At 35.7% G+C, this 17,700-nt stretch overlaps 1 protein-coding gene across 1 annotated transcript; it reads left to right on the forward strand.

Moving 5' to 3' along the window:
* The first annotated feature begins 16,400 nt into the window (after nt 1-16,400).
* Nucleotides 16,401-17,342, forward strand: LOC110289548 (olfactory receptor 8K3-like). The gene has a single exon (XM_021155809.1). It carries the CDS (start codon nt 16,401-16,403, stop codon nt 17,340-17,342), a length of 942 nt encoding a protein of 313 aa, XP_021011468.1.
* The last annotated feature ends 358 nt before the right edge of the window (nt 17,343-17,700 follow it).

Here is a 17,700-nt window from a genome sequence, read left to right on the forward strand (position 1 = left end):
CTCTGCAGGCAAGCTCTATTCTTGCAGGGAAGGTGCCCAGATATCTGGTGTTCGAACCTGCCTCCTGGCAGAAGTTTTGTTCCAATCACCAGAAGTCTTAGGATCCCGTGGGGAATCTTGTGTGGATCCTTGAGGTTGTCCGGAGACTCCACTGGCAAGGCACCCTGGTGCTCAATTGGACCAGAAGGGACTTGTGCCCCACCTCAGGCCGGGTTCCCTGCTTCCCTAGTTAATGCAGTCTCAGGTCCTGCTCAATTGGATTGGAGCAGAAGCTGTGTTCCACTCACCAGAGGTCTTAGGATCCCGTGGGGAGTCCTGTGTGGGTCCTTGCGGGTGTCCAGAGACTCCACTGGCAAGGCACCTCAAGTGCTTGAATGGACCGGAAGGGACTTGTGCCAAACTGCAAGATTCTAACTTCTCTACCCAACTGTATTTCTAATCAGTCAATCGGTCTTTGCAAAGACAACTCTAAAACCATAGTGATTTGGCTTTATATTAAATTATCTCTTACTACTTTTGAGGTTACATAAAAACAAGCACAAAATAACTGCACAAGTAATCTTGTTGTGTTCATGAGAATCCATCTAGTACCCTGGACTCCACGTGGACTATGATCTTCTTTCCCTTTTCTTATTAGATTTTTTTTTTAACATTTCAAATGTTATCCCCTTTTCTGTTTTCTCCTCCCAAAATCCCATATCATTCCCTTCCTCCCCCTGCTCACCAAGCCATCCACCCATGATTCCCTGTCCTGGAATTCCCCTAAACTGGGGCACTGAGCCCTCTTAGAACCAAGGGCCTCTCCTCCCATTGATGTCCAACAAGGCCATGATCTTTAAAATTGATGTGTAAAATTTTCTTAACACTGGTAAATTTCCCTTGCATAACACATCTGTAGATTTCTATGTATTTTAGCTCTCACCTACATGAAGTATTTCATAAGACACATCACATAAGATACACTCAAAGATTGCCCCTGATTCACCACTATTTCTTCTTCACACTGATAACTTGGTTTATTTAAAACATTAATGTCTAACTGTTTACTCCAACCTTATTTAGGACTCCTTATTATTCAAATTATTCTAAGCTGTCCAGTCTCAGCATTTGTGTTCATGTTTCAAGGTTAAGGCTGGTACCAGAATTGCAATGATAACAAAATTCCATTGTTATCTGTTTCAGATCAGATCCCATTCCAGAATAACAGCTTTCTTGACAGTCAACATATTCACTAACTCAACCATTCTTAACCTTCTAAGACACCTCAAACAAATTTTTTAAATTTATGTTTGGAATTAAAATATAATTACTCCATTTTTACTCCCTTCAAGACCTCCCATATACTTTTCCTTGTTTTCTATCAAATCGATATCTTTTATCTGTTCATTAAGTGTTATTAAATGTGTATATGTATTAATATACACACATGTAATCCTAAATATATCCTGCTCAATCTGCATATTATTACTTGAGTGCTTGTTTTAAAGGTTGATATTTGGCAGTGGAATGACCAATTAGTGTGCTTCTCCCTGGGGATGACCATTTTCTATCACTTTCAGCATTCTTTGGCTCTCTCTGTTTTGTTTGTTTGTTTGGTTTCATTTGTGTGTGTGTGTGTGTGTGTGTGTGTGTGTGTGTGTGTGTGTGTGTGTATGTGGAAGGCTGAGGCCTCAGATTATTAAGATCTGTTCATTTAGAGATATCTACTACTGCTCTCTATTAGCTCATGTGTATGCAATAATGGTGATGAGAATTAAAAATGAAATGTGGGGCATTACTAGGAAAAACACAGTCTTACCACCAAATCTGGATCCTTTTCTTCTTAAAAGCTTTCTTCCCACTCTTTTGCAATATTTCCTGATTGAGCCTTAGGTTCAAGAATTGTTTTAGAGGTTTAAGCCCTAGAACTAGGGTCCAAAATCCTGTAATTAGATTGGTTGTAGGTTTATGTAATGTCCACCATTTACTGCAAATAATACTTTTTGAGAGGTGGATTACAAATATCTGTGAGTATAAAGCCACATACATGGAAGGATTGAAGTATCCACTCTTTAATCTTCCTTTTCTTGAGTTTCATGTATTTTGCAAATTGTATCTTGGGTATTCTGAGCTTCTGGGCTAATAGGCTAATATCCACTTATCAGTGAGTGCATATCATGTGTGATTTTTTTGTGATTAGGTAACCTCTTTTGTGATTAGGTAACCTCTCTTAGGATGACATCCTCCAGATCCATCCATTAGTCTAGGGATTTCATAAATTCATTGTTTTTAGTAGCCGTGTAGTACTCCATTGTATAAATGTACCTCATTTTTTGTATCCATTCCTCTGTAGAAGGACATCTGGGTTCTTTCCAGCTTCTAGCTATAATAAATAATGCTGCTATGAACAAAGTGCAGTACGTGTCCTTATTACATATTGGAGAATCTTCTGGGTATATGCCCAGGAGTGGCATTGTTGGAAATTCCCATAGTACTATGTAAAATTATCTGAGGAAATGGCAAACTGATTTTCAGTGTGGTTGAACCAGCTTGCAATACCACCAGCAATGGAGGAGGGTTCCTCTTTCTCCACATCCTCACCAGCATCTGATGTCACCTTAATTTTTGATCTTTGCTATTCTGAATGGCATAAAGTAGAATCTCAGGACTGTTTTGATTTGCATTTCCCTGATGACTTAGGGCTTTGATCAGTTTTAAAAATTTTTTATTAGGTATTTACATTTACATTTCCAATGCTATCCCAAAAGTCCCCCATATCCTCCCCTCCCAACTCCCCCACCGCCACCCCACTCCTACTTCTTGGCCCTGGCTTTCCTCTGTACTGAGGCATATAAAGTTTGCAAGACCAATGGGCCTACCTTTCCAATGATGGCCTACTAGCTCATCTTCTGATACATATGCAGCTAGAGGCACGAGCTCATGGGGTACTGGGTACTATATTGTTGTTCCTTCTATAGGGTTACAGACCCCTTTAGCTCCTTGGGTACTTTCTCTATCTCCTCCATTGGGGCCCTGTGATCCATCCAATTGCTGACTGTGAGCATCCACTTCTGTGTCTGCTAGGACCTGGCATAGTCTCATGAGAGACAGCTATATCTAGGTCCTTGCTAGTGTATGCAATGGTGTCAGCATTTGGAAGCTGATTATGGGATGGATCCCCAGGATTGCCAGTCACTAGATGGTCCATCCTTTTGTCTCAGCTCCAAACTTTGTCTCTGTAACTCCTTCCATGGGTCTTTTGTTCCCAATTCTAAGAAGAATCAAAGTGTCCACACTTTGGTTTTTGTTCTTCTTGAATTTCATGCGTTTTGCAAATTATATCTTGTATCTTGGGTATCCTAAGTTTCTGGGCTAATATCCACTTATCAGTGAGTACATATCATGTGAGTTCTTTTGTGATTGGATTACCTCACTCAGGATGATGCCCTCCAGGTCCATCCATTTCCCTAGGAATTTCATAAAGTCATTCTTTTTAATAGCTGAGTAGTACTCCATTGTGTAAATGTACCACATTTTCTGTATCCATTCCTCTGTTGAGGGGCATCTGGGTTCTTTCCAGCTTCTGGCTATTATAAATAAGGCTGATATGAACATAGTGGAGCATGTGTCCTTCTTATCAGTTGGAACATTTTCTGGATATATGCCCAGGAGAGATATTGCGGGATCCTCCGGTAGTACTATGTCCAATTTTCTGAGGAACCGCCAGACTGATTTCCAGAGTGGTTGTACAAGATTGCAATACTACCAACAATGGAGGAGTGTTCTTCTTTCTCCACATCCTCGCCAGCATCTGTTGTCACATGAATTTTTGATCTTAGCCATTCTGACTAGTGTGAAGTGGAATCTCAGGGTTGATTTGGTTTGCATTTCCCTGATGATTATGGATGCTGAACATTTTTTCAGGTGCTTCTCAACCATTCAGTATTCCTCAGGTGAGAATTCTTTGTTTAGCTCTGAGCCCCATTTTTAATGGGGTTATTTGATTTTCTGGAGTCTCCCTTCTTGAGTTCTTTATATATATTGGATATTAGTCCCCTATCTGATTTAGGATAGGTAAAGATCCTTTCCCAATCTGTTGGTGGCCTTTTTGTCTTATTAACAGTGTCTTTTGCCTTACAGAAGCTTTGCAATTTTATGAAGTCCCATTTGTCGATTGTTGATCTTACTGCACAAGCCAATGCTGTTCTATTCAGGAATTTATCCCCTATGCCCATATCTTGGAGGCATTTCTCCACTTTCTCCTCTATAAGTTTCACTGTCTCTGGTTTTATGTGGAATTCCTTGATCTACTTAGACTTAAGCTTTGTACAAGGAGATAAGAATGGGCAATTCACATTCTTCTACATGCTAACCAGCAATTGGTTCAGCTCCATTTTTTGAAAATGCTGTCTTTTTTCCCACTGAAAGGTATTAGCTCCTTTTTTCAAAAATCAAGTGACCATAGGTGTGTGGGTTCATTTCTGGTTTTCAATTGTATTCCATTGATCTATGTGTCTGTTATTGTACCAGTACCATTCAGTTTTATCACAGTTGCTCTGTAATACAGCTGGAGGTCAGAGATGGTGAATCCACCAGAGGTTTTTAATTGTTAAGAATAATAAGATTTTTTGTTATTCCAGATTGATTTGCAAATTTCTCTTTCCTACTCTGTAAAGAATTGATTTGGAATTTTGATGACGATTGCATTGAATCTGTACATTGCTTTCGACAAGATAGCCATTTTGACAATATTAATCCTGCCAATCAATGAGCATGTGAGATCTTTCTATCTTATGCAATCTTCTTTGATTTTTTTCTTCAGAGACTTGAAGTTTTTGTCATACAGATCTTTCTCTTCCTTAGTTAGAAGGTATTTTATATTATTTGTGACTATTATGAAGGGTGTTGTTTCTCTAATTTCTTTCTCAGCCTGTTTATTTCTTTTTTTTAATTTTTAATATTTTTATTACATATTTTCCTCAATTACATTTCTAATGCTATCCCAAAAGTCCCCCATAACGCCCCCCACTTCCCTACCCACCCATTCCCATTCTTTTGGCCCTGGCATTCCCCTATATTGGGGCATATAAAGTTTGCAAGTCCAATGGGCATCTCTTTCCAGTGATGGCCGACTAGGCCATCTTTTGATACATATGCAGCTAGAGACAAGAGCTCCGGGGTACTGGTTAGTTCATCATGTTGTTCCCCCTATAGGGTTGCAGATCCCTTTAGCTCCTTGGGTACTTTCTCTAGCTTCTCCATTGGGAGCCCTGTGATACATCCAATAGCTGACTGTGAGCATCCACTCCTGTGTTTGCTAGGCCCCTGCATAGTCTCAAAAGTGACAGCTATATTTGGGTCCTTTCAGCAAAATCTTGCTAGTGTATGCAATGGTGTCAGCGTTTAGAAGCTGATTATGGGATGGATCCCTGGATACGGCAGTCTCTAGATGGTCCATCCTTTCTTCACAGCTCCAAACTTTGTCTCTGTAACTCCTTCCATGGGTGTTTTGTTCCCAATTCTAAGAAGGGGCACAGTGTCCACATTTTGGTCTTCATTCTTCTTGAGTTTCATGCGTTTAGCAAATTGTATCTTATATCTTGGGTATCCTAAGTTTTGGGCTAATATCCACTTATCAGTGAATACATATTGTGTGAGTTCCTTTGTGATTGTGTTACCTCACTCAAGATGATGCCCTCCAGGTCCATCCATTTGGCTAGGAATTTCATAAATTCATTCTTTTTAATAGCTGAGTAGTACTCCATTGTGTAAATGTACCATAATTTCTGTATCCATTCCTCTGTTGAGGGACATCTGGGTTCTTTCCAGCTTCTGGCTATTATAAATAGGGCTGCTATGAACATAGTGGAGCATGTGTCCTTCTTACCAGTTGGGACATCTTCTGGATATATGCCCAGGAGAGGTATTGCGGGATCCTCCGGTAGTACTATGTCCAATTTTCTGAGGAACCGCCAGACTGATTTCCAAGTTGGTTGTACAAGCTTGCAATCCCACCAGGGTTGTTTTGATTTGCATTTCCCTGATGATTAAGGATGTTGAACATTTTTTCAGGTGCTTCTCTGCCATTCGTTATTCTTCAGGTGAGAATTCTTTGTTCAGTTCTGAGCCCCATTTTTAATGGGGTTATTTGACTTTCTAGAGACAAAAACCACCAACAGATTGGGAAAGGATCTTTACCTATCCTAAATCAGATAAGGGACTAATATCCAATATATATAAAGAACTCAAGAAGGTGTTTATTTCTTGTATAGAGAAAGGCCACTCATTTGTTTCAATTAATTATATATCCATCTATTTCACTGAAGTTGTTTATAAGGTTTAGGTGTTGTCTGGATGAATCTTCAGAGTCACTTATATGTACTATTATATCATCTGCAAATAGTGATGTTTTGACTTCTTTCTTTCAATTTGTATCCCCTTGACCTCCTTTTGTTGGCTAATTGCTCTGGCTAGGAATTCAAGTACTATATTGAATAGATAGGGGATAGTGGACCAGCTTGTCTAGTCCCTGATTATAGTGGGATTGCTTCGAGTTTCTCTCCATTTATTTTGATATTGGCTCCTGGTTTGCTATAGATTGCTTTTACTATGTTTAGGTATGTAACTTTCCAAGGTATCTTTCCAAGGCTTTTATAAGGAACTTTTTTTTTTACTATAGAATAGTATAGTTTTATTTTACTATGACATATTTCAATAACAAATATATTTATGCTAATTATTTTTTAAAAAATAGGTGTCAGATATCCACATTCCAACAATTTGTCCAGGAACTAATAATGAGACAATAACAATAACGGTATGGCCTCTATGTGTCTCACAAACCTGCTTAAATTTAGTCCAAAATGAATTATGGTTTCAAATACTACATTTCAAAATAGGTTACCAGTTTAAAAATACTTAAACATACATTTTCATAATTAAATACATAACAAGCAAGACATATGCTGATTTTAACATACCATTATTTGTACTCTAGCAATGTGGGCACATTTTGCATAAATATTAATAAAATTGAGCAAAATAATAGTTTGGAGTCATTTTAAAATTATAATATTAAATTCTACTATTCGGTTGAATTTCAAAATCTGTTATCATGTGAAACATCACGCTAAAGGAGATTTATTCATTCTGTGATAAAGAACGTGCTAATCTAAAATGCATTTTAATAAAATGCATATCTCTCTCTATCTCTCTCTCTCTCTCTCTCTCTCTCTCTCTCACACACACACACACACACACACACACACACACACTGTATAAGGGAGATAATCTGCATTAACCTGAAACTTCCCCTCCTGATTATAATTCTGTTATAAAAACTTATTTAATCTCTTACCAATATCAAAGGAATAAAATAAAATTCTGGATTTTTCTATTACATTGTAAGTTTATTATATGTATTTTATAATAAACTGAATTTCAGTGGGCTGTGCAGCTTATATTATGTTGGATTTTGTCAAATGCTTTCTCAGCATCTGATGAGATGATCATGTGGTTTTGTCTTTGAGATTGTTTATATACTGGATTATGATGATGGATTTTCATATATGAACTATCCCTGATATGTTCTTGGATTCGGTTAGTAAGAATTTTATTGAGTATTTTGCATTGATATTCATATGGGAAATTGGTCTGATGTTCTCTTTCTTTGTTGGGTCTTTATGTATCATTGTAATTGTGGCTTCAAAGAATGAATTGGGGAGAGTATCTTCTGTTTCTATTTTGTGGATTAATTTGAGGAGTATTGGAATTAGGTCTTCTTTGAAGGTCTGCACTAAACCCATCTGGTCCTGGGCTATTTTTGGTTGGGAGACTATTAATGATTGTTTCTATTTCTTTAGGGTATATGGGACTGTTTAGATGGTTAATCTGATCCTGATTTAACTTTGGTATTTGGTATTTGTCTAGAAAATTGTCCATTTCAACCAGGTTTTCCAGTTGTGTTGAGTATAGGCTTTTGTAGCAGGATCTGATGATTTTTTTGGTTTTCCTCAGTTTTTTTTTAATGTTTCATTTTTCATCTCTAATTTTGTTCACTATGATACTCTTCCTGTGTCCTCTATTTAGTCCTGCTGAAGATTTATCTATTTTGTTGATTTTCTGAAAAAACCAGCTCGGGGTTTGGTTGATTCTTTGAATAATTCATTTTGTTTCCACTTAGTTGATTTTAGCCCTGAGTTTGATTATTTCCTGCTGTCTACCCCACTTGGGTGAATTTTCTTCTTTTTGTTCTAGAGCTTTTAGGTGTGCTGTCAAGCTGCTAGTGTATGCTCTTTCAAGTTTATTTTTTGGAAGCACTCAGCTCTGAATTTTCCTCTTAGGACTGCCTTCATTGTGTCCCATACGTTTAGTTATGTTGTGCCTTCATTTTCATTAAGCTCTAAAGTCTTTAATTTCTTTAGTTCTTCCTTGAACAAGTTAACATAGAGTGTTGTTCAGCTTCCACTTGTAAATGGGTTTTCTATTATTTATGTGGTTACTGAAAATCAGCCTTAGTCAATGGTGATGAGACAGGATGCGTGAGATTATTTCTATATTTTTGTATCTTTTGAGGCCTGTTTTGTGATTATATGGTCAACTTGGAGAAGGTACCATGAGGTAACGAGAAGAAGGTATATCCTTTTGTTTTAGGATAAAATGTTCTATGGATATCTGTTAAAGCTATTTGTTTCATAATTTCTGTTAGTTTCACTGTGTCTTTGTTTAGTTTCTGTTTCAATAATCTGTCCATTGTCAAGAGTGGAGTGTTGAAATCTCCCACTATTATTGTGTGTGGTGCAATGTGTGCCTTGAGCTTTACTAAAGTTTCTTTAATGAGTGTGGAGAATAGATGTTTAGAGTTGAGAATTCACCTTTGATGAGTATGAAGTGTCCCTCCTTGCTTTTTTTGATAACTTTAGGTTGAAAGTTGGTTTTATACAATATTAGAATGGCTACTCTACATTGCTTTTTTTGTCACAATTTCCTTGGAAAATTGTTTTCCAGCCTTTTATTATGAGGTAGTGTCTGTCTTTGTCCCTGAGTTGGGTTTCTTATAAGCAGCAAAATGTTGGGTCCTGTTTATGTAGCCAGTCTGTTAGTCTAAGTCTTTTTATTGGGTAATTGATTTCATTGATATTAAGAGATATTAAAGAAAAGTAATTGTTGCTTCCTGTTATTTTTGTTCTTAGAGTTGGGGTTCTGTTCATATGGTTATCTTCTTTTTTAAATTTGTTGAAAGATTACTTTCTTGCTTTTTCTAGGGTATTGTTTTCCTCCTTATTTGATGTTTTCCCTTTATTATACTTTGAAGGGCTGGATTCGTGGAAAGATATTATGTAAATTTCATTTTTTCATGGAGTACTTTGGTTTCTCCATCCAAGGTAATGAGAGTTTGCTGGATATAGTAGCCTGGGTTGTCATTTTGTTCTTTTAGGGTCTGTATGACATCTGTCCAGGATCTTCTGGCTTTCACAGTCTCTGTTGAGAAGTCTGATGCAATTCTAATAAGTCTGCCTTTATATTTACTTGACCTTATTTCCTTACTGCATTCAAAACTCTATCTTTATTTAGTGCATTTGTTGTTTTGTTTATTATGTGTCTGGAGGAATTTCTTTTCTGGTCCAGTCTATTGCACTCCCTCAGGCCCAAGTGCTGTTCCTCCCACTGATGTTCAACAAGGCCATCCTCTGCCACATATGCATTCCGAGCCATGATTTCCTCCATGTGTACTCTTTGGTTGGTGGTTCACTTCCCAGGAACTCCTAGGGATCTGGCTAGTTGAAACTATTGCTCCCCCCATGGGGCTGCAAACACTCTCAGCTCCTTCGACCTTTCTCCCAATCATCCATCAGGGACACCACACTCTGTTCAATTGTTGGCTGTGAACATCTGCCTCTGCATTTGTCAGGCTCTGGCAGCATCTATCAGGAGACAGCCATATCAGGATCCCATCATCAAGCACTTCCTAGCATCCACAATAGCATCCATGTTTGGTGACAGTATATGGGATGAACCACAGATGGAGCAACCTCTGGATGACCTTTCCTTCAGTCTTTGCTCCAGACTTTGTCTCCATATTTCCCTTGTGTGTATTTTGTTGCACCTTCTAAGAAATACTAAAGCATCCACAATTTAGCATTCCTTCTTCTTGAGCTTCATATGGTCTATGAATTGTATCTTAGGTATTGTGAGTTTTTAGGCCAATATCCACTTATCAGTGAGTACACACTGTATGTATTCTTTTATGACTGGGTTATTTCACTCTGGATGATATTTTCAAGTTCCACCCATTTGCCTATGAATTTTATGAAGTCATTGTTTTTAATAGCTGAGTAGTGCTCCATTATGTAAATGCCCCACATTTTCTGTATCCATTCCTCTGTTGAAAGACATCTAGGTTCTTTCCAGCTTCTGGCTGATATAAATATGGTTGCTATGAACATAGTAAAACATTTGTCCTTATTACATGTTAGAGTATCTTTTGAGTATATGCCCAGGAGTGGTATAGCTGGATCCTCACAGAGTACTATGTTCAATTTTCTGAGGAACATCCACATTGATTTCTAGAAAAGGTACCAGCTTTCAATCCCACTAGCTATGGAGGAGTGTTCTTCTTTATCCACATCCTTGACAGCATCTTTTGTCCACTGAGTTTTTGACTATAGCCATTCTGACTGGTGTGAGGTAGAATATCATGGTCACTTTGATTTTCATTTTCCTGATGACGAAAGATGTTGAACATTTCTTTAGGTTCTTCTCAGACATTTAAATTTCTTCAGTTGAGAATTCTCTGTTTAGCTTGATTACCCATTTTTAATAGGGTTATTTGGTTTTCTGGAGTCTAACTTCTTGAGTTCTTTGTATATATTGGATATTAGCCCTCTGTAAGATCAATGGAATAAAATTAAAGACACAGAAATTAACCAACACACCTTCAGTCACTTGGTCTTTGACAAAAGAGCTAAAACCATCCAGTGGAAAAAAGACAGCATTTTCAAAAACGATGCTGGTTCAACTGGCAGTTCACATGTAGAATAATGCTAATTGATCCAATCTTATCTCCTTGTACAAAGCTCAAGTCCAAGTGGATCAAGGACCTCCACATAAAACCAAATACACTGAAGCTCATAGAAGAGAAAGATGGAAAGAACCACTGGCACAGTGGAAAATTTCCTTAACAATACACAAATGGCTTATGCTCTAAGATCAAAAATCAACTAATGGGACCTCATAAAATTGCAAAGCTTCTGTAAGGCAAAGGACACTCTAAATAGGACAAAAAATGGTAAGAAACAGATTGGGGAAATATCTTTATTTTTTTCTTAAATAAATCCCTCTAGGTCAACAGAATCCTTCTTTATACAATGTCACCATTAATACCAAACCTCTCTCTCATCAATTGTCCTATGGTGCAGCTGCTCAGTCTTAACCATTGCTAATGGAATTTCATTCTACCCTATTTACCCTATGAATCTTCCTGAGACAAAATTGAAAAGTAATGGACTAATTTCTTTTGAAGGTAGTTAGAAGACACTCTTACATTGACTCTGTCTCATAGTTATTAGTAGTCACAATTATGTGAATCTACAATGAAAAACAAGAAGTGAGGAGCAAGGAAACACACAATGTAGATTTGATAAAAAAAAAAAAAAAAGCCACATCTGAGGTTTCTACTGGAAGAGAGAGAAAAGCCTATCAAGGAAAGGCCTCATCAACATTGCCTAAAGGTGATGGATACCCTCAGGAGAGAAGCCCATCCAGAAAAGTTTCCAACTTGTGAAAGGAAAAGTCCCAAAGAACTTTCAGTTGCTAGAAAGGAGTGACTAAAAACGAAAGAAAGAAAAAAGAAAAAAGAAAAAGAGCTGGAAAAAAATATGATTGAAGGCAGCATCCCAAATGGTAAGCTGAACTTGATAGCATCATCCACATGGTTCTGAATTTACACTCATAAAGTTCACCAATAAAGGACTTGTGGAACATTTCACTAAAACTAGGGAGAGCAACTCATTTTAGGTAATATATGTCAGAGAAATCCCTGCATTTAAGAACTGAGAGCATAAGAATACCTGACAGGCTATTGCTTGAAGAAGTAAAAGTGAAGCCTGAATTGTTTTGGAAAGTTATTTCTGCATATTTGGTATGCAGAACTATGAGATATAGGATAAAGAAAGCAACAAGCAGAAAGAAGAACCAGTGTAGGAAGGAAACAGCCATGTATGCCACCACAAGGACCTGATCATATCATAGTTCAAAATGCTTTAAGTAAAGCTTTAGTTTTCTCTATAGTCTTTATAGTCTCAGCACAGTTCCAAAGTCCTAAACCCAATGTCTCTCCTGTTAAACTATCTTTTAGATAATAATAGCATTATTTGAAGTTTTAAAGTTTTATTTATTAATATTTGTGTGTGCATGCTTGCATAGGTGTTTATATGAGTGTGTATATGTGTGTGTGTTGAGAGAGAGAGAGAGAGAGAGAGAGAGAGAGAGAGAGAGAGAGAGAGAGATCAAAGGATATTTTAATACATTGTCTCTATCATGGGTTCTTGGATTCATGTCTTCATGAGTCACTTTATGATTGCCAGGCATTCCACTTGTCTGACAAGTGGATTTATCCAATGAGGCATCTTGCCTATCCATTTCCATAACTTTAAATGGAAAACCTAAGAATTATTATGTTGGTTTCTCTAACAAAGAAATGTAATGACAAACACAACTTCTCTATGCCAATTTTTGTTCAATCCCCAGGCACTTCTTTATGTATTCAAATACTTTAGGGATTGTCATCATGTTCCTTGCAACCCCACAGGGAGAATATCTGAAGTCAAGTATAAATCTATAGATTGTCCTTAAAAATATATAGTTAGTAAATACATGGGAAAATAAAGAGAAATGTTTCATTCACTTACAGAAAGGTGGAATAATAGATGAGTGGAGTGGTCATATGTGTTCTGGCTTTGATATCTCTGTTAGAACTCATTTCTGGTTCACTTTTGCATTTCCTATTGCTCCATAATGCCTAAAGAGCATACCTTATATGTTCATTTTTATTTTGAATATTTTCTTGAATTGAATATTACATTTGAATGTTTGGAGCTTAAAGAGTCAAATACATGTCTGATATACTAAATTGACTTTTAGTGCTGAAAAGTATATTTTATTGCACTATAATTTTAACTACAGATTTCTGAAGTAAGTACAAATTAAAGTTGAGTATATAAGAAATAATACTTTAGAGGGGAAAATTGAAACTTCTTTTTCATTTGACTTTCTTCTAATGATTAGATATTTAAATGACTCAGACTGTGTTAAGGAAAAGATGAAAGGTGTTCCCTATTATTTTATTAAAGACAAAGAGATTTTTCTCTTCACAATGAGATATTGAAAACATTTAAATGACTTTTGAGCCCCACTTTTATGGATGTAGCTAAAATAACTGTACTGTGGAATCTAAGTTAATTCTACTAGATATATTAATTTATAATAGCCAATTCTATAAAGTTAACAAAGAATGAAAAGGCAAAATGTTTCTTAGAATTTAAAACATGGTGAGAAGAGACAAAATTTCATTGTTTACCATATATACTTATATGTACTCATCATATACACTTTACTTTTTAGTATTTCATTATTATACCCTTCCCTCAACAAACCCTTAAGATTTGAGCTGTTTCTTAATCACATGTACTAATGACATCTAATGCTATAACATGATCTATTTTGTCAAATTTAGAAATTATTATTATTAGAACATTATTTGAAGGAGAAATGAAATGAGTATTTATGCAACTATAATAACACAAAAATTATATTTCATATGATTGATCTGTGATGATATTTATCATATATGTATAATGTGTGTGTATGTGCAACTTCTGTGATCTCATTTATTTGCATGTAGCACACAACTATATGTTGATCACTAAACCTTTTACTGAAGTTTGTGCTTTTTCATTGTATAATATTTATTGACAATTTCTGTTCCTGGTTTTTCTAATTAATTATTTTAGCTTAATATCATTTGCAGCTGTGATATGCTTCCTAATTTCTACATTACTAAAATTATTGAGCTTATTTATAATTGGCTGTATACTTGCTTGTGTGTATAGTATCCTGTAATGTATTTGAAAGGAATTCTTGTATCAAAGTACACAGATGCACACACATACACACACACTTGTATAATTGACATTTTATTCATTCTTTGTGATATCATATTCTTTAATACTGATTCTATACACCATAGAACTACATGAAATTCCTTACAAAACATTCATACTATAATTTGTACTATATATTATTATTTTCTCCAAAGAAATTTACAAAAGGCTTAATTGCATACATCCAATTCATGTCCTATTTTCTTCAGTCTTCTTAAATGTCCACAATTCTTTCAGGTTCCTCAACAATATATTAAATGAAATTTGTTATATTTGAATAAATATATAATTAAAATGTTCACAATAGAACTTTGAGTTCTATTGAATTCATTCAAATTTATTTAACATTAAAATTATAAATACTACATGAAAAGAAAAGCAACAAACAAAATTCTGTATGTCTTACTTTAGTTAGGCAATGAGAGTCAGTAAAAAAACTCTGAATTTTTAAAAAATTTTTATGTCCTAATTAACATTTAGTTATCTATTCATCACTATATCACAATAACAGCATTGAAATCCTTCTACAGAAGAATAATCATGTAAATATAAGTCTTTCTTACAAGTTTACTTGGGATTAAAGAGTAAAACCTCTTTAACTCTAAAGGGAGAAGGAAGAAAGCAAACCAGGAGTAAATTGGTAGGTCTTTATCACAAAACAGTTTTAGCTGATCAGGGTATTTGGTAGTAGATCTGTTGCTTACCAAGACAATAGAAATTTAGATACCATGGGAAATCAGAATCCTTTCATCTTCATCTATTTAACATGGCAAGGACTTCATGTCTTTTAACATACAGAGAATTATATTAGTATAGTGCCTGTGCAAGGCATCCTTCAAATATGTCACATATTGCACATCATGTTATGCCTTGTATTTACACAAATGGAGCTTCTTTTTGTTTATTCATAAAGTCAGTTTCAATTGTCCTCTGTTTTAATACTTTTATGTACATATTTATCCAATATTTACAAATGTTTTATCAAGGTGTAACACGTGTAGGTATAAAAACTGTGCTTTGAAATGATTTGTCTATGCATTTTTAGAATTTGGCATTATGAAATCATAGCCTGAAATTGTAGTTTACTTGGTAACGTTCAATATGTTGACTGTTAATATCGTTTCATAATTAGGTAAAATAGTAAAAATGATTTTTACAGTAATTATTCACTATCTACTTATGTAACACCAAAAGAATAGGTTTTTAAATTATTATATTTATCTCTACTATCTGTATCTATGTCTGTATCACATCTTCTAATCTACCTGCCTATCTTAGCATGTATCTCATTTCTTCCTTTCTTTATTTTCCTTCTCCCTTTATCCTTCCTTCCTCCCTTCTACCTTCTACCTTCCTTCCTTTCTTCCTTTCTTTCTTTCTTCCTTCCTTCCATCCTTCCTTCCTTCCTTCCTTCCTTCCTTCCTTCCTTCCTTCCTTCCTTCCTTCCTTCCTTTCTTCTTTCATGCCTTCCTTTTTCCTTCCTTAACTGAATTCTTTTTTCCCCTCAGAAATCTCTTAGGTGGTGTTTGTGTGAAAGAAAACACTAAAACAGTCATCAACTTGGTTTAAGCCAACTGAACGAGGTATAGAAAAGCCTTTGTTTGGAGACAGACTGTCACTAAGATAGAAGCAGATCTTAGATTTCTTTACAAGGGAACTGATTGGATGAACATTTCTGAGTCCCAATTCAGATGTCTTATAAAAAAAAAAGGTTGGTCAGAAAGGCAAGTCCCTAGGGTATAACCAGTCCCAAAACAGAATCCCCTACTACATACAGGCAGACAGGCACCAGGCTTATGCTGGACAGGGGAAATCTCAACTTTTCCCAGATTAAGATTTATTAAACCATCATGTTTTTCCCCGTACAATTAATTCATTAAATTCTTAAAGAAGCATATATATTGCTTATGACTGGAATTTGAATGCACTGAAAAGTGTTTAAGCTTAGGTAGTCTTTAAACCATTCACTGCCAATAACTTTTCACCTCAAACTATATATGAATGGATTGTCCTGAGACACTGAATGATTTTTAATTTAAAATAACTTATATGAGAAACAAAGCCCTGTTACTGCCTCTGTGTCATTCATTATTCATTGTATATGAATCAGATATATATTCATTTTCAAATGTTCTATATGAAATATTTAATATATCACATTTACAAAAGATTTATTTAGCAAATGTTTTGAAGATGACAATGTCTCAAGTTTTTTGACATCATATTTCTTTCTATCCTGGACAGAATCTGAACTAAATCTGCATGGAGAAACAGAATCTCACAGTGCTTAGTGAATTCATTTTGAAAGGCATCACTGACCGTCCTGAGCTGCAGGCCCCACTCTTTGGGTTGCTCTTCATTTTATATCTGATCTCAGCAGTGGGTAATTTGGGCATCATCATTATTACTAACGTGGACTCCAGGCTCCACACACCCATGTACTTTTTTCTCAAACATCTGGCTTTCACTGATCTTGGATATTCTACAGCCATTGGACCAAAAATGTTAGTTAATTTTGTTGCAGAGCATAATTCAGTCTCCTATTATCTTTGTGCTACACAGTTGGCTTGCTTTCTTCTTTTTATTACTTGTGAACTTTTTATTCTTTCTTCAATGTCCTATGACCGTTATGTGGCTATATGTAACCCTCTTCTCTATACTGTCATCATGTCACAAAGAATATGTTGGGTACTTGTGGCAGTCCCATATATCTACAGTGTATTTGTATCTCTAATTGTCACAATAAGATTATTCACTTTATCCTTTTGTGGCTACAATATCATCAATCATTTTTTCTGTGATTGTATCCCATTAATATCTTTGCTCTGTTCAAATACACATGAGGTTGAAGTGATAATTAGGTTCTTTGCAACATTTGATTTGATTTCCTCTCTTCTGGTCGTCCTTGTGTCTTATCTGTTTATTCTCATAACTATTCTGAGGATGAAATCTGCTGCAGGCAGACGCAAGGCTTTTTCAACCTGTGGGTCTCACCTCACTGTGGTTATTGTCTTCTATGGGACTTTGATATTTATGTATGTGCAGCCCAAGTCCAGTCAAACATTTGAGACTGATAAAGTGTCTTCCATATTTTACACACTTGTTATCCCAATGTTGAATCCCTTGATCTATAGCTTGAGGAATAAAGATGTAAAAGATGCCATAGAAAGAACCTGGAAAAAGATAGTTACCTGTTTTTCTTAAAGGTTGCATACAAATATAGCCATGAAAATCCGTTTATAACCTAAACCTACTTTGGTTTCTTCATAAAAAAAAAAAAAAGACAAATAGGCTCAACATATATTACTTCTGTTTGAATTTTGGGTATTAATCTAACTTTTTTATTATAATTATATTAGAGAAGAAAAAAAAAGTGCCCTTGCTTTCCTTCAGGGGGAAGGGAGAATTTAAATAGCAAGACTTGAGTGCACTCTGTAGAGAGTAGTATCACATTGAAGGTCAAGTGATCACAAATGTGTGTTATTCAGTTCTATGATGCCTGGCAAAGCCAAAGAGACTTTGAATTGTTTGTGTGATTTATCAACATTTTAGTGAAAAAAAA

The sequence above is a fragment of the Mus caroli genome, unplaced genomic scaffold, assembly GCF_978045245.1.
Source record: "Mus caroli unplaced genomic scaffold, Mus_caroli_1 scaffold_2, whole genome shotgun sequence".
Lineage (NCBI taxonomy): Eukaryota > Metazoa > Chordata > Mammalia > Rodentia > Muridae > Mus > Mus caroli.

Coding starts and splice junctions, on each gene's coding strand:
- LOC110289548 (XM_021155809.1), top strand. CDS start 16,401: ATGGAGAAACAGAATCTCACAGTGCTTAGTGAATTCATTTTGAAAGGC.